Consider the following 17,810-nt stretch of genomic DNA (forward strand, 5'->3'; position numbering starts at 1 on the left):
TTTTGCAACAAAACTTTAAAGAAGGTTATTTTGGAATTTTTAAATCTTTGCTTTCAAGTGTCATTAAAAAATTATCTTATGTGATTGGAACGTACCTTCTAATACCCAATGTAATTCTCCTGAGGCTGGTGACAGTTTGGTGGGACCCTAAGCAGCAAATGGAGTGCAACCCACATTTATGTCTGACCATCTCTGGCCACAAAATGGGGTGCAACTGCATTTTTGTCTTACCACAATTTGGGGTCCCCAACTTGATGATTATCAAGCCAAGCCCTCAGGACACAAGAAGCTTAGTAAGGTTTCTTGTTTTTTGTAAATATTTATAATGATGAAACTTTACTTTTTGTGCAATTGTGCTGATGGTGGCACAATTGACTCTTTAGAGATTGAAGATTTCTCTGTTCCATGACACTTAAACTTAGTGTGCAAAAGATATGTTTTGGAAACTCAGAGGAGCTCCAAAGTGACCACTGTACTTTTATTATCCTGGTTATCTTTCCAGCCATTTACACTTGTCCCCATTTTTTTAAGCTCCTACAAGTGTTAGCATGAAGCCATCAGAGTTCCAAGGCGAGGCTGCCTGTTTGGGAATTGGTCGACTCTAGGATGTGCCACTCCATTTTAATTTTAGTTCCATTTTACTGTAAAGTCTGAGCAACCTGGGGACAATGTAGTGGGTCAGAAATGAGTTGTTTGGGAGTGTCCCTCCCTAAAAAGGTGTGAACACTCTCCTATGTGTCTTGGTTTCTTCTTCCGGCAGTCTCAAACTGTTGTGGGCGCTCAGAGCGTTGAACAAGCTAACCTTATGTGCAGGTCCCCAGACGAGCCTTTAATTAATCAATGTGAATGGTCACAGTGGAGTTTCCTGTGGGACCACTACACGTCATGAGGATTTATGCTCTGACACTTCCACCAGGTTCTCAGTCACCTGAGAACGCCTTTCAGCTGGAAGGAGCTAATGTCCCTTCTCTTCAGAGCTGTACAAGTTCAGACTCACATTTCTGTGTCAAACAGTTTGCTAAGGCTTTATAGACACAATTCTTTCCAATTTAAAGCCAAATTAAAAAAGTCAGCTTGCCCCATTCACTCCGAATCTCCCCTCTGGGTCTCCTGGCCTGGGACATTCCCTCCAGTTTCCTCTTGCTTAAGACATTCCCTCTAGATTCCTGTTTCCTAGGACATTCTTGCTAGGTTTCTCTTACCTAGAAAATGGACCAGCGCCAACTTTAAGACACCTAGTCTTAAGGCTTGAAACAGATCATATAAAACTCTGGAGCATTGACTTAAAATAAGGTGGTCCAGATTTCAGGCAAAATCACAAGCGTCACTGAGGAATGCAGTGAAGCCAGGGTGGGGGATTCAATGTAGATTCCAGCTGGTGTTGACTCGGTTTTTCTGAAATTCTGCCAACTATGCCAAGAACTACAGGCACAAACAATCAATAATCAATCAATAAGTCAAATGGGGTGAATTAATTATATAAGCCTATCTGAGGACTACATAGCCTGGGAGAATGACTTTCACCAAGGGCGGAAGCATTCCGAAGAAGCGGGGTGCAGTATGGCTATGTACGATCCTGGAACAAGAGACATGCATCACCTATGACGAGAATGTCCCTTTTACTACCGTCACAGGATTCTTCATTAGCAAATTAGGCCAGTTGTCATGAGACGAACCCTGTAAGTGAGTAATGAATCCTTAGTTTCTGGGAAGAAATGTCTCTCTATTAAGAGATGCTGATATGGGGGTGAGGAATACATCCCTATATTTAGTGGCATAATTCTCAGCTTTGCGTCACTGTAAATGTTTACGGGGGCAGACGTACAATGCATGCTCCACAGGCCACGTCAGGCCTTTCAGGAAAAACTTGATCAGGCTGAATTGGTTTTAAACCAAATGGTTTCCTCACATACCTCAATATATTAAATTTTCTTATGTTTTTCATTTCTTCATCATCACCAATGTTGATGAGTTTGGCAAAACCCCTGACAGTGTCCTGGCTAGTAGGTGTTAGGTCCATAGAGCCCACTCCCCCATCTATGCCCAGGATCTGGCAAGACAAGTCATCACATTGTGCATTGACCTGGGGTGCTTGGTACCCCTCCTGGTCCCCATGCTGTCTGCAGGGGTTATGGTGGTGGGGCTGGTGTCGAGGGAGTTCAGTCACTCTTGGGATCAAGACAGGATTCTTAGGCACCAGGACAAACTGTCCCCAGATTCCTGTGGGGACGGGGCGCTGTGGCTGGAGAGGATGTGACCATGTGACTTGGAATTTCAAGGCACTGGGCTTCGTCAGAATCCATGCAAATGTCCCCATCTGGCTCTGAAGGTCCCATTCTTTCAGACAAACCATTTTACATGAGAAAGTCAGTTAAGCTGGGAATATACCTCATGCTGAAATTTTGCAAACCATCCTATTGGACTCTGGGTGTGGCTTTCAGAAACATTTGCCCTATTGTTAGAAGAGCAAAAATATGCTTTGAAGCCGGTCATAGAAGCCCTTTCCATGGCCTTGTCCTGAACTGGGATGTCATTGGCGAAGCTCATCGATTGCTGCAGGCCCTCCAGGGCAGCAGGAAGAGGCCAGCCTGACCCACAACCTGGCAATGCTCATTCCCAGCCTCACCTTACCTGTCTTGACAGTGTCTGGCCCCCAGCCTTGCCTCCCTTCAACACCTCACCCCAGGCAGCTGCAGAGACCACTTAAGAGCCAGATGGCTGCCGTGGACCTCAGATCACCTGCCTCTCATTCCTGTTGTGAGACGATCGCTGCTGCCCCAAAGCCAGCAGGGCGGGTAAGGGATGCAGTTCCACCTTTGAGGTCTGCTTGCCGGAAGTACTTTTCACTTATTGCTGTGCAAGTCCTGGTTGGATCTAGGAAACAAAACCCCTGCAGGCATTTCAGGCGGGACTGATGCCACCCAGGAGACCAAACCATGTAAAATTGTGAGGGGAGCTGTGGCAGCGTGGTCAGGAGGAACCATCGCTGGCTTCCCCAGTCACCCAGGTTGGGGTCCCGGGTATCACATGATGTTAGCTGCTGCAGGAGGCTGCTCAAACCTGCCTGCACCTCGCCAAGGACCCCTGGCAGGCCACTCTCTCGAAATCTCAAGGAAACGCCCCAATTCTCTTTGTGGCGTGTATCGGGGTGCCTGTGTGGGGTGCGTGCAGGCTCAGCTGTGTGACAGGTCCATGAGAACAAGGACACGTGGGCAGGGCCTCGTCAACGTCCGCCTCCCCAGGGCTGGTGCTGCAGTAGCTGGGAGGGCGCTCCCTGCTCACCTCGCTGCTCTGGGGGGTACTGGGGGCCCTTGGCCACCCCTTCTCTGCTCCTTTCCGCAGAGGACACACCTCCCCACCCATGCCCCGCTCTGCCTTACACTGGACGCTCGCCAGCTTCCCCGTTGTCCCTATTGTGTCCAGGTCCCAATACATATGTGTGACTATTTCTGACCAAGATCGTGAACTCTTGTCACAAGTCCTCACGTCTCCGTAAACACTGTGGGAATGAAGACCACGCAAACGGGAAAATCAAAGGCTGAGTATTCGGAGCTGCTGCACCCAGGGAGTCGGGGCAGGAGGGAGCGTGGGAGCCTTTGTAGTGTTGTTACATGTACATGTGTTCACTGTTACTATGTGCATATAATATACCTGTATACATGTCTATAACGTGTACATGTAATACATATCACATAATATATTGAAATGGTAAAATGTTTTCTATGTGTAGAAAGCTTCTTTACCGGAAAAGAAGGGACTCGGGGGCACCTGATGGGGGTTTTGGAAAGCGGGGTGCCCTGTGATTGCTTGAGAAGCACATTTGGCTTTCTCCCGTCAGTCCTAAGCTGGAAGTGGGGATAAACATTAGGGAAGCTGTCAGTTACTGATCCAGGCCTGGAGGTTTGGGGCGACCATACGGGTGGTTGTTCACTCCCTGGGATGTCTCTGGAGATAGAGGTCGGACTCCCTGCAGGTCTGAGCTCAGAGAGCAGGCCGCTGCCACGGCTGTCCCCACAGTGAGGGGTCGGCGTCCTGGGCTGTGGCTGCAGGTTGCAGTCAGGGCTTTGTGTTTGTGTGTGGTCTGGCCGCTGTCCGTTTGTGTGTTCAGTATCTCACCACAATCCCTAAGCCAGCATCTTCTGCATGTGAATCCGTGATGATCAGCTGGCAGCTTAAATCTCCAGCAGGTCCCAGCCCCTCCTGGAGAGACCCCTACAGACACTGTGTGCTTGCGTCGGGACATGGGGTGGGCAGCGGGTCCATACTTTTAAAGTGACCCCCAGGTGCCACACCCAGGCTGGGGTCAGTGGGACAACCTTGGCTGTGGCCACCGTCCTCATCAGCACCCAGAAACTGGACCCTGTCCTGGCTGAGAGGGAGTTGAGGGTATTTTGAGTAAGAACGGAAACACAGACTTGTCTTGTGCTAATAAATATGTACAAACATTAAGACCCCTCTTGTGCAACTGAGATCTTTGCAGCTTTCTGCTGTGTCCCCGGGTGTGCTAGGCATGCACGTCCCCCTACTGAGCCACATGCTCTCTTTCCCTCAACAGGTGCAAAGCAACGTGCTGTGTCCTGACCCAGTTTCTTGGCCTCGACCGCCGTCCTTGGATCTCAGAACAGCCTCTGTGGGTTCGGCCTTTTGGGCTGAGCGGGTGTGGTCGACACAGGTGAAGGGAATCCTCTGTTCTCCAACCTGCACAATTGTCTCGGGCATGTGTCCCATGGGGGCTTCCCTGCGAGAGCCTTGGCCCAGGCCTTCCAGTACCTTCCATGTAGACCAGAGTCATCCCTGGAGGTGTGGGGGTGAACAGTAGCCTGGGGGTCCTGTCACACTTCACCCTCAAGTCCTCCTGGAAGCAACAAAGGAGTTGTCTGCATCTAACTCTACCATGCCCACAGTGAGAGAACTTTCTGGAAACACTGCTGGAACTTGGGTAAGGGGTGACCTGTCCCTGGTGTCCACCCCCATAGCTGGACTGGGTTGTATTCCAGAAGGGGAGGCCCACTGTGGTCTGCTCAGATGATTTCTCTACATTCAACTCCAGCAAGCCTGGCCCTCAGCCTCTGTCCAGGTGGGTCTTCGGGACTCGTCCCTGACGCTGCGGGTGCCCAGGTCCCCTGGCTGTACCGACGTCCTGCACCTGCCCCAGGACCCCGCCATCGGGCAGGCTCTGAGCTCCTGGCTCCCTGGCTGGGGGTAGTCTGCTTGTCAGGAGGACTGGCCAAGTGGCCAGCCTGCAGGAGTCCAGAGTGAGGCGGCATCGAGACTGAGACACCACCGGGCTGTCTCTTTGGGGGGGCCGAGGGCCGCCCGGGGCTTTCCGCCCCCTCAGCAGATGGAACGCTCCTCTCAAGGGGCCTGGACCTGGCCTCTCCTTGCAGGTCTCACGCCTGCTCGTTCCTCTCCCCCTTCTCGGCCAGGGGAGGGCTTGCTCTTGTAGGAGGGAGGATGTTTCCCTGCTTCCATGTTAGGCACTCTTCCTGGAAAAGTATTGATTTTCACGTCAGAGGCATCTAGCTCGACTGCACGTCCATCTGCCGTGTGGTTGGCTTGAGCTGAAATCTCTGCAGGTCTTTCAACTTCCCAGCTGATGTTTTTTGCTGGGCCTTTTGGAGTTTCCCCTATACATGCACAATTGAGGCATCAGCCCAGAATTGAGTAGAGATTCCATGCAGATTTTGGGGTTCCCCTTTGGTGTCCCTCCTCTTATGGACACCTCCCCTTCATTTCCAGCTGCTCTTGAAATGCAGCCCTGAATCTCAGGACCTGAGCCCCCTGGCCAGGATGGTGTTATGTCTGCTGTGTTCCACTTGCAGCTGTGGCTTCGCCTGGGGGGCACCTGCAGACAGACCTTTCGAGGGCTGATCTTCTCGAGTCTCTGCTTGCTTTGGTCATTCTCCAGTGCCTTCAAAGCATTGTTGTTTTGAGCGGGTTTCTGGAGTTTATGATGCTGTCTGCAAGGATTCGTCTGGTATAAGCTGCTCCCCCACTCTGGGAATCAGAACTGCCTTTGATACCGAGCACGGGCTTGATCTGCTCTCAGCAAGATAAATGGCCAAGCAGGTGGTAGTAGAGAAAGGGCTTTGATAAGCGATAAGCTGGCACATGGGAGGATGGTGGACTACTGTCCTGAGAAAACCCGTCTTAAAGGGAACTGTTTTGGAAATGACTCATGTAAGGGAAACGGGTTTGGGCGGGGTCAGAAATGTCAGGTAATGGGTGACAGCAGAATGTTGATGCCTCTCCACAGTGGACCTGCTGCATGCCACGCTCCTGAGGACTCTGAGAAAACCTCAGGTACTTCTTCATCTGGGACAGAGGGAACGGTTTGGGTAGAGGACACAGATTTTCTGCTAACAAGTTATTCTTTCTCCTGGTTACACAATAATCTGCCTACATGCAGTTCTAAGCGTTTTCCCAAATGGCATTGTGAGAATAAGACTGGGAGGGGAGCATGTGGCCTCGGGGGTGCAGTTCTAAGTGTCCTTTTCACTGGGTGACCATCTTTCATATTTCTTATGACGTGTGAAGCTTACAATCGGTCATTTTAGCTTCTCAATGCGACTGTGAGCTGCTTAGTCAGGCAGAGGGCTGTCAGCAAGTTCCTCCTCCTTTATCAGCCGTCCTCCTCCTGCTGTTCTGAAGGCAAGCTCAGAAACTTTGGTTACTTTGTTTCCCATGTTAACCTTGTGGGTACAAGCACAGGTTCATCCTAATCCAGGGAAACTTGAACTCCTTTGTCCTCGATTTCACATTCTCTCACGTGGTTCAGCATCCTTTTCCTAGGTTTAATGGCTCTTTGGATATCTCTTGTGAGGCGTCTGTCAATTCTCTTGCCTGTTTGTGTACTGAATTATGTGATTTTTGTAACTGATTTTCAGGAGTTCTCTGTATATTCTGGACAAGTTGTCAGTTGTATGTTTGTAGGAAATTTTGTGAAAGACTTTGAAATGGACCAAAGATGACTTCTTCTGTCTTGAGTGGGAAGCACGGCACTATCTAGCACCCACCTCCGTGTTTCCCGATTCAGCGGAGGCTCCACACTCTCCATTGTCTTTGAGCTCTTTTAGACCTCTGTAACTTGTACAGAATCGAAGGCAATGGGAATTTCTCTTCTCCAGAAGGATGGTTGATTCTTCCCTGCCTCCTGTGGAGAAAGCCGGGTGCATTAGAAAGTGCATCTGTTGATAAACTCTTTTTAGCTTTCTTGGTTCCACTATATATGAGTGACTTTGAATTCTACTTTGCATTGGTTCTAACCCCTTAATTGATGAGTTACATAAAGTCTTTGAAACGTGTTCATTATCTGTGTATATGAGAGTCGTGATCACCACGTTAAAACCTGTCCTCTAACATGTCACAAATGTCTTCTCCCCATGGCCCCACTTATCCTGGGCCAAGGAAGTTCTGTGACCTAGGCGGGGGCAAAAGACCAGATGTTGACTAGCGTACCCGAGGGAGGCCGGCCACCCGGTTCCTCCAGGGCTCTCGTTCAGGGCGTTCCCCCGGGACAGCTTCCCTCAGCCCCTTCTGTTGTGTGGCCTCACAGCCCCACACTTTCCCCTCACAGCACTTATCACAGTGTCCTTATGTCACTGTTTGCAGGATCATGTACTTCACGTCTGGGGAGACGGATGCAGGCAGATACTGACTGTGAGAGGCCGGCACAGACACAGACCGGGGGAGGGTGGGTGCATTCTGCTGGGTGCATTAGGGAAGACTGACAGAGGAGGAGGTGTGGCACTCAAGGCTAAGAGAAGGCTGTGTAGGATTTGCTGGGTGTGTAGAGGGAGGGAACACTAGGAGAAGGGAACAGCATAGGCAAAGACTCGGGAAGGGAGGCAGTGTGAGGGACCAAGGTAATTGATACCTGAGTGCGTGGGGATAGGGTACTGCGTGTGTGTGTTCCTGCGACTAACTCCTCAGTTTTGGGCTGAATCATGTCCCCCAAATTCAAAATTGAATCCCTGACCCCCAGGACTTCTGAATATGGCCTTATTGGAGACGGGATCTTTCAAGAGGTAATAAGTTAAAATGGGGTCAGTAGGCTGGGCCCTAATCCAGTGTGACTGCTGTCCTATAAGAAGAGGGGTCAGGGAACAGATGCTCGCAGAGGGAGGCTGGGGCAAGGACACGGGGAGAAGAGGCTGTCTACACAGCCAGGAGAGAGGCCTCAGCAGAAGCCCACTCTGCTGACACCTGCTCTGGGACATGCAGCCTCCAGACGTGTGAGAGAACAAATGTCTGGTGTTCAGGCCACCCAGGCTGGTTGTTGCAGCAGCCGTGCTGACTCATACACACCTAGCATGGGGGTCTTGCTTCTGGCCACGGCCAGTGCTGGAAGCTCCTCCTGCCCCTGGCATCCAGGCTGGCCCTGCTCCCCACCAGGCCCTGTCAGCCCTCTCCCCTTTCTTCATTGCCCCAATTCCGTGCTGTCTTCCTTCCCCTCGGAACCCCAGGTACTGGAGGAGAGCTGAGGGCAGGAGGGGAGGGAGAGTTGGAAGGTTCTGGGGCTGTGAGGGTGTGGAGGGAGCCCCTGATGCGCGACTTGGCCAGGGTGTGGATTTCACGAGGTGTCAACACTGTGAGGTGTAGAATATTTAAGGATGTTTTATTGTTGTTTTAAACAAAGTAAGAATAAAGAAAATCAATGGGCCTCAGAAATTTAAAAGGAAGGAAAAAGCTACCCCAACTACAATCTGTACTTCTTTGAGCAATCTCTCTGTGCATTGTCCCACAGTAGTCAGTGTGGAGGTCTGCCTCTCTTTCCTGTGAGCATCCATGTCTTTCCCATCTAGAGATGCCGACTTGCCATTCGCTCAGAGACGTGAGGGGGGAATCTGTTCTGGGGCCAGTGAGACCAGAGGTTGGAGGTTGGTCCACCTGGTTGGCTCCCCAAGGCCACAGGCTCTCTATTGAGGGGTCTCCTCTCTCACCCCTGGGCCATGGAGCAACCGGAGTTCCTGTGGACGTGACACAGGCCCTGCTGGCATCAGGTCGGGGTGGCTGTGCCTTGGCGCTGCTCTCCTGGCACTCCTTCACCTCTGTCCACCAAGGCCACTTCTCGTTGCTCAGGGACCTGGTCACCAGGCCCCTCTTCAGGAGGCCTGTCTGACTGGACACTCACCCCTCCCCTGGTGGTGTCGTCCCCACCCACCCGGGCTCCTGCAGCGGCCATGGCCCAGGCCCTCCTCTGAGTGCTCTCCTTGGGAGGCGGTGACTGAGTGACCATTAGGGGCATGTCTAGAAGCTTCCCTGTTGGTGTACGATGGCCCTGTGTCCTTCGGGACTTGCCTGCAGATGTTCCCACTCAAGGATCTAAAACCATGTCTCTCCGCTGAGGAACCCTGTGTCCTCGACCCCGGCATGGACGCAGTTTGCATGAAGGCCCGTCCCTGTCCAGATGGACACGGGCACATCAGACTTCCACATCCTCCAGAGTGACCGCACACGTGGACCCTGGGGAGAGTCCTCATGAGGGACGCTCTGCCCTGATGCCTCAGCATCCACTTGGCCCCGGCATTTCTTGGTGGCTGCTCTGGAGGGGCCAGTGGGCGTCCATAAGCTCAGCTCAGGGTTACAACTGCCGTCCACTCGGTTCTGCAAATGGAGTCAGGGGGCATATGCAGCCTGTGATGACTGTGAGGCCAGAGAGTGAGGTGCAGGCCGCAGGGGGTGGTGAGGTCAGAGGGCAGCAGAGCAGGTCCGGTGGCAGGCTGAGCATTATCAACTGAATGACTTGAATCCTGTCTGGGGTCTGGGGCAGTCTGGGATGACCGTCCGGGAGGAGTGGCCCTAGGCCCCCTGCCCGATCATGTTCCTGTAGTCGGGGACGATGGTCCGCTTCAGCTCCACCACCGAGAAGATCCACTTCACCTGCAGTGGGCAGGCGAGGGGGTGAGCATGGCCTGGACCTCAACACCAGCCTCTCTCCAGGTCTGCCCTCCCTGCACCCTGGGCTGCCGGACAGTGGGGGTCCAGGTGGGGATGACTTGGGGACATGCTGGGGACAGTGAGGGCACAGAAATGACACTGAGAAGAGAGAGAAGATGGGACAGAGTTGGACCATAAGGGGACAGAGAAGGGATAGTAAGGGTACAAGAGGGGACAGCGAGGGGACTGCAAGGGGACAGTGAGGGGACAGTCATTTGATAATGATGGGACACTGAGGTGACAGCAAGTGGACACTGAGGGGACAGTAAGGAGACAGTGTGGGCACAGCAATGGGACAGTGAGTGGACATTGAAGGGATAGCGAAGGGACAGTGAGGAGACAGTGGTGGGATAGTAATGAGACAGTGGACAGTGAGGGGACACTGGGGATGGTGATGGGACAGTGTGGAGATAGAGGGCAGCAATGGGACAGTGTGGGTACAGTATGAGGACAGTGAGGGGACAGCAAGGGGACAGCGAGGGGATAGTGTGGGGACAGGAGGGGTCAGTGAAGAGACAAGGGGACAGTGCGGAAACATGGTAGGGACAGTGAGGGGACATGGTAAAGACAGTGTGGGGATATCATGGTGACAATGAGGGCACCACGTGGGGTGGCCTGGCCCACCTTGAAGAGGGTGACGGTGGCGCTGTAGCACACGCTGAGCAGGAAGAGTGTGATGAAGATGGAGATGGTGGTCCACAGCCCGTCCAGCTCCCCGTCCTGGGTCTCAGCACAGCTCTCGTCCAGGACCACCTCTGGACAGGGAGGGGGTGGTCAGTGCTGTGCCTGCCTGAGGGGGCCTGGCACAGGGTTGGCGGGGCTTCGGGGGATGATTCCTTCTGGGACATGGTGGGTGGGGCAGGCAGGAGGCCCCGGCTGGGCTGGGCCAGCAGGGCCCTCAGGTCAGTCTCTGGGCACTGGCCTCAGCTCCCCCGTTCCTCCAGCTGTGATCCCAGGACACGAATGACACCCCTGACCCAACTCTCAGCCTGGCCAGTGGGGGACAGCGCTCTCCTCTGCTCTGCATTGCACTGGGGCCCTCTGGGGAGAAGTTGCCCTGACCCCTGCTGTACAGAGGCTCAGGCCCCACCTCGTCTCTCCCGGGGACCAGGCCCAGTAGGCGGAGGGTCAGCAGAACCTGTCCACAGTGGGGACCCTGCCCCAGGAAAGGGCCGAGACATGGTTGGGGTGTGTCCCCACAGCATGAGTGGTCGAGTGCTGGGCACAAGCTGGGTGTGGGGGGATTTCTGTGTGTCAGGGTGGGAGCGTATGTGCCCCGGGGAAGAGGAGGGCCAATTGTCAGAGCTGGTCAGTGTGGTCAGTGTGAGGATGAGGCCTGAGCCGCCCCCGGGATGTTGGAGACTGTGGGGACCCTTTGGTGTCCACGGTGAGGGTTCAGGAGACTGGGCTCCCTGCTCTGTTGGGCATGTGCAGGCCGCCCTTGTGTTAGCCACAGTGTGTAAGGCCTGTGTGTGTGCATGTGTGTGCACACGTGTGTGTGTGTGTGTGTGTGGGCTGGCACTGCTTGGTGAGTGGGGCTTGTTTTCAGTGGGTCTGGGCTCGGTGTTGATGTGGACGTCAGGGACAATCCCTTCCCTAGGATCTCAGGGCCACCTGCCTCTGCCCCTTTGGGGCCTGGGTGTGTGAGTCTCCATGAGTGGACAGGCCTGGCCCCAGACAGGAGAAGGCAGGGCAGAGCCACTTTGCCTGAGGGAGGGTGGTGTGCTGATCTCGGAGTGCCCGAGGGCAAAAGGAGGGCTTGTCCCCACACCACGGGTCGGGGAAGTGTCCCTCATGGACCAGAGCCACCAGGCAGAGCTCTCAAGTGACCCAGTGGACAGGGAACCCCAAGGTACAAGGACGGACCACTGTCCCACAGCTTGGGCCCCTACAGATGATGGACAACCTGTGCACACATTTCCCTGAGGGACTCCGGAGGGGCTTCTCCTGTTCCCTGGCCACACTCCAGCCCCGAGCAGCTGCTGCTGGAGGGGGACCCAGAGGAGCTGCTGATCCTGGTGAACTCCCCTCTCCTCCTCGGGCAGCCCCTCCAGCCATCCTGGGTGGCCTGCACAGCCCAGAGCTCTGGGTCCTGCCTGAGTGGGACCGTCTCTCTCCCCTAAAGGTGACAACTGTGGTCTCAGAGCTCGGCTGCTCTGCTGCCCGCAGCACACCAGCGCTCTGCTTTGGAAAGAACCATGACAGCGTTGCAGGGTCCCAGGGCCATGCTGGGTGCTTTATTTCATGCCAGGGGGCCCGGGAGGTGTGTACACAGGGGTAGGGGCTCAGTGTCCTCATGGGATCCTGAGAGCCTGTAGGGAGGGACCAAGAGCTAGCTGGGGTGCCGGGCATGTGGCTCATTTACCCAGAGACTTGGTGATGGATATCTGAGTGTAGTGATTGTGGAGAGCCTCATGCATCACCTCACACGCGAACCTCACTCCCTGATTCCACCTATTCGTCTCCACTGAGAGCTTGCTGTACAGGAAGTAGGACCCGTTGCTGTCCTGCTGGGGCGGGGTGGTGCTGTACTTCTCTGCCAGCTCTGGCCTCCCATTGCTCTGCCACTCGACGACAATGTCAGGTGGGTAGAAGTCTTTGACCAGGCAGGTCACGCTGACCCTGTTCTTGGACAGTTCGTCCTGGTGTGGGGGCAGGACGTACACCTGTGGCTCCCGGGCCTGCCCTGTGGGGACAGGGGTCAGTACAGATGGTCACTCCCTCGGTGGCCCCTCGGGACCCTCCCTGCACCCATCCGTCCTGCTCTCACCTTTGGCCTTGGAGATGGTCCTCTCAATGGGGGCCGGGAGGGCTCTGTTGTTGACCTTACACTTGAACTCCTTTCCACTCAGCCAGTCCTGGTGGTGGACAGGGAGGATGCTGACCACACGGTAGGTGCTGTTGAACTGCTCTTCCCTTGGCTTTGTCGTGGCCGTGTTCACCTCTTTATTTTCCACATACCAGCTGAACTGGACATCAGGGCTGTCCTGGCTCACGTCTACCACCACGCAGGTGACCTCGGGCGTCTGGGAGGTCGTGAGGGTGTCCTTGGGTTTTGGGGGGAAGATGAAGACCGACGGCCCTCCTGGGATTTCAGGAGCTTGAGGGGGAGACATGGGGTGGAGTCAGCACCTGGGCGACCCCTCCCTTGGGCACTCGGCCCCACCATGGGCCACGCCTGGTCTTGGAGCACCTCCTGGGGGTGGAGGGCAAGGCTCTTCTGACTCACCTGGGCATTTGGGACACTTGGGGCAGGACTTCTGGTCTTCATGCCTGTTTGGTGTTTGGGGCTGATCATCTGGCTTGGGTGGTCTGGGCTGATCAGCTGGCTTGGGTGGTCTGGGCTGATCATCTGGCTTGGGTGTTCTTGGCTCTGCCGAGAGAGCAGACTGGGGGTTACTGGGGCTGGTGGGAGACGACCATGGGGTGAGCTGAGTTCAGGGCCAGGTTTTGGCAAGTCTGAGTCCAGCACCCACCTCTGTGGGCCCAGGGCTCGGTTAGGGGTTTCAAGCCTGCCCCCTCTCTGGGCATAGCAGAAACGCCCAGAGGACCCCTCCCTGAGCTTGGGAGGCCTCCCCTGCCGCCCTGAGTCCAGGCAGGAGGGCTGACTCTGGCCTGTCTCCCAGGGAATGCCCCCTGTGTGGCCTCTCCTCTCACCGACTCTCTTGTCCACCTTGGTGCGGCTGGCCGGGTGGGCTACGTTGCAGGTGTAGGTCTGGCTCTCCAAGCTGCTGGCAGGCACGGTCACCATGCTGCTGAGGGAGTAGAGCCCCGAGGACTGCAGGACGGATGGGAAGGTGTGCACGCCACTGGTCAGGGTGCCTGAGTTCCAGGACACAGTCACCGGCTCTGGGAAGTAGCCAGAGACCAGGCAGCCCAGGGCTGCTTTGGAGTCAGATGTGGTCCCACAGCTGGTGGCCAGAGGGAAGACCTTTGGGGCCGTGGTGGAGGCTGCAAGAGAGGAGGTCGTGTGACCATCAGGGCCTCACCCTCAGAGGGTCCTGGCAGAGCGTCAGGTGCCCAGGCCTGGGGCACCAATGAGCCCAGCACTCACATGCTTCCAGAAAATCTGCAGACTAGATGCCCCACGTGGCTCCCTGTGCCCCAGGGCTGGTGCCTCTGCAGCCACAGACTCTGGACTGCTCGCCAGGTCAGCGCTGTGTGACCGCCTGGATTGGAGACCCCTCCGGGCATCTGCCCCCTGTCCCTGCTTAAGCCTCCTGTGGATGCCCTGCCTAACCATGCCCTCTGTCTGAGCCCTGACTGGAGACCCCTGCTCCTGGCCGGCTTCTGCTGGTCCCCTAAGCCCTCTGCCATATCAACCAACCTGGCCCTGCCTGGGAGAGTGGGCATCTCTTCGGGTGTGGTGGATCTGTGCCCTGCACTGCCCGTGTCTGCTCCTGGCCCTTTAGCCCAGAGACCTTGTCATGGTCTGTCTCTGCTCACCAGGCCCAGTGTCTTCTGAGTCAATTCTGCCCACGGACCCATGTACCCAACCTGTGTGGACCCCGTCACTGCCCTGGACTCATCACTCCCCTGGACCCTCTCCAAGCCCCGGACCCTCTCTCTTCCCTGGACCCCATCCCTGTCCTGGACCCCGTCCCTGGGAGTCTCCTTCTCTCCTCCCCGCCAGTCCAAGTGGTCCCCCAGCCCAGGCTCCTAAATCTGCCTCTGGGCCCACCGCCCCTCCTCAGGTCCTCCTGGCATGGCTTCCTGAGCTCACCTCCGGTCCCTCCACCCAGCACCCCTGCCCTCCACCATCCCTGCTCTTGGGCCTGTCCAGCTCCTTGCTCACTCCAGAGCCTCCCTCCAGCCATGGTCCTTCCTGAGCCAGCCTGCTCCTCAGCTCAGGTGGGAGCTGTGCACTGCCCTTGGCCCTCCTCTCCCCTCGGTGCCAGCATCCCCAGGCCCCAGTGTGGGCCAGGGTGCACCCTCTACCCATACACCCTGGCCAGGTCTGTCCCCTGTGACCCTGACTCCTGTGTGCTCAGCCCCAAGGCCCTGCTCCACCTCTTCCCAGGCTGGCAGCCAAGGATCAGGTCCCAAATGGGCCCCTCACCCTTCTGTCCTCCGGGTCCACTGCCTTGTGCCACCTCACACTGCTTCCGCATGACTGGCTCTCCTGTCCCACATCCCCACAAGCCGCCAGAACAGGTCTGGTGCCCTGGGACCCAAAGTTGCTCGCATCTGGTCCTCTCATGGCGGCCTTCTGCCCCTTCATCCCCAGAAATCTTCATACTAGGTCCCCCTGCCTCCCAACTCACCGTCCCACCCGGTCCCTCCACCAGCTCACTCTCCTCCCTGCACAGGGAGGACACCTGAGCCCCCTGAGCCCCAGCTGTCCCTGCTCCCTGTACCTGCTCAGCTCCGCCTGTCCTGGGCGCCATTTATCTAAGGCCCACTGATTCTTGTCCCCTGAGCTCCTGGGCAGCCCCCTGCCCCTCCTGCCCTTCCACCTGCCCCTGCTCACCTGCTAAGCTCTGCCTGCTATCCTGGAGCTCCTGGGCAGCCCCTGCTCCTCCAGCCCTCCTATGCCCATGCTCACCTGCTAAGTTCTGCCTGCTCCCCTGGAGCTCCTGGGCAGCCCCCTGTCCCTCATGCCCTCCCACCTACCCCTGCTCACCTGCTAAGCTCTGCCTGCTCCCCTGGAGCTTCTGGGAAGCCTCCTGTCCCTCATGCCCTCCCAGCTGCCTGCTCACCTGCTCCTCCAGAGCTCCTGGGCAGCGCCCTGCCCCTCCTGCTCTCCCAAGGGCCCTTGCTCACCTGCTGAGCTCTACCTGCCCCCCCGGAGCTCTTGGGCATCCACGTATCCCTCCTACCCTCCCAGCCCCCTTCTCACCTGACAACCTCTGCCTGCCCCTTTGGAGCTCCTGGTTAGCCCCCTACTCATGCAGCCCTCCCAGGCCCCTGCTCACCTGCTAAACTCTGTCTGCTCCCACAGAGCTCCTGGCATGCCCCCTGCCCCTCCTGCCCTCCCAGCCCCCTGCTCTCCTATAGCCACTCTGCCTGCCCCTCTGGATCTCCTGGGGCAGGTTCTCTTCCTTGGGCCTTCCTACCTGCCCCTTGTCCCCTGTAGCGTCTCTGCCCTTTGTCCCTGGAGCACCTAGTCCACAGCAGCTCCCTACCACTGCTGCCCTATGATCCCCTCCCCCACAGGTCCCTGAGCTCAGCACAGGCCCATTGGGACTCCCCAGGGCTGCCTCTGCCCCTCCTGCCTGTCCCAGCGCCCTCAGCCCAGGTTCTCCTGTGCTCCTGAACTCATTTGTTTCCCAGGGCTGGGCTTTGCCTCTTGGAGCCACCAGGTGCCCACCCTCTCTCTGTTCAGCTCTACCCTGGCAGAGCTCTGTCCTGGTCCCCTCCTGGAGGAGCTCTTGCCCCCAGCTGGGCCTCATTCTCTCCTCGCCCTTCACCACCCTTGGAAGCCCTTTCTGGAAGCCCCCCTCTGGACCTTGCTCCCTCCAGGTGCTGGGTCAGCTGCTCTGTACCCACCAGCACGCAGCCCCCGGCGCCCTGGCTCCTGCTCCTGACCCTCACTGCGTGGCTCCTGACGCCCCTCCCGTAGCCCACTGAGCTCCTGCTCAGCCCTGTGCTGTCTGAGTTCCGAGCACACGGGAGCCCACGCTGTCCCCCTGCTCTGCTCCCGGCTCACCTGCTGGCCTTGGCCCTGGCCATAACCCAGGACCCATGGCCGCCATCTCTGACCCTGCCTTGGGGCTTGAGTCAGCTCCATTGGCCTGGACGGGACCCCTAGGCCACGTGGGGTCCTCTCCTTCCCCTTCTCTGAGGCAGCCCCCTATCTATCCATCCTGGGTTGGTCCCGCAGAAGCTCAGATCAAGCCCAGCCCTGCACTCAGCACAGCTGGCCAAGCCAGCCCTCAGGTTTCTGGCCTCCCAGCCCATCACATCCCTCAAGATTGACCTCCTTCGGCCTCCAGTGTGTCCAGCTCTGTTGGCGTGGGCATGCGCCTGCCCATGGCTCCCTGGTGCGGGCTCTGGGTTCGCGCTGTAGTCTGTGGGCAGCCTGCCTTCCCCTGTGCTGGCTCAGCTGCTCGAGCCCCTCTGTGACATCCCTGAGGTCCTGGTCTCCCCTCCGCTCCTGTGACTGGTTCCACTGTCCCCACTCCACTCCCTCCCCCTCCTCCGTGGGGACCCCACTCACCAAGGGTGGGCGTCATGAGTATGGCTCTGCCTCAGCCCAGCCTGGGTCTCCGAGGAGCCCCCGCCTCCTATGTGCTCTGGCCCCAGGCACATGTGGCTCTTCGTGGCTCATACTCCATGTCCACTGCCCTGCTCCTCGGAGTTCATAGCCGGTTCCCAGAGGTGTGAATGCCTCCCGACAGCCCTGCAAAGACTAAGAACGGGACTGAAACCAGAGGTCACTGCTTGCTTCCTGAAGTTCCCTTTTCTTCTAGGTGGTTTGTGTCCCAGAGGGCCTGGGGGGAGTCCAGACATTGCGGGGGCTGCCTCACGTGGGTGTGTGGGAGTGGGGTGAGGTGGGTGCCTGGGACCCAGGGGAGAGTGCCGGAAGCCTGGCCTCATGTGCTGTTCTTGTCTCTCTGCCTCCCACACGGATTATGGCTCTTGATCCACCACAGAGCAGGGTACCCGGGCCTCTCACCTGAGCCCTCTGGTCCCCCCATCCTGGAGGGCACGTCTCCCTGCCTGAGTCAGCGTGCAGTGTGGACACGGGCTGTCCTGTTCACAGCCTGTGCTTGTCGTGTCCAACCACCAGGACGGACTCCCAAGTAGAAAGCCGTCTTCCTCAGGGTCCCTGCCTCTTCCCTCCTTCCCTCTCTGACTCCATCCGGGGCTGGATCTCTGACAGAAGGATGGTGCAACACCGGGGTCAGAGGGAAACTATTCTCCTGGGC

The 17,810-nt window shown here is 56.8% G+C and overlaps 1 gene segment (V, D, J or C); it reads right to left on the reverse strand.

Annotated features, from left to right (window-relative positions):
* The window catches only part of LOC131421166 (immunoglobulin heavy constant gamma 4-like), a 39,809-nt gene extending 22,531 nt beyond the window's left edge, over nucleotides 1–17,278 (reverse strand). Inside the window, 6 exon segments of the C gene segment in view lie at nucleotides 10,564–10,694; nucleotides 12,305–12,625; nucleotides 12,710–13,039; nucleotides 13,169–13,312; nucleotides 13,597–13,890; nucleotides 17,099–17,278. Of these exon segments, the coding sequence occupies nucleotides 10,564–10,694; nucleotides 12,305–12,625; nucleotides 12,710–13,039; nucleotides 13,169–13,312; nucleotides 13,597–13,890; nucleotides 17,099–17,114 (1,236 nt within the window).
* Between the last annotated feature and the right edge of the window lie 532 nt (nucleotides 17,279–17,810).

Source organism: Diceros bicornis, chromosome 24 (genome assembly GCF_020826845.1).
Source record: "Diceros bicornis minor isolate mBicDic1 chromosome 24, mDicBic1.mat.cur, whole genome shotgun sequence".
Taxonomy (NCBI): domain Eukaryota; kingdom Metazoa; phylum Chordata; class Mammalia; order Perissodactyla; family Rhinocerotidae; genus Diceros; species Diceros bicornis.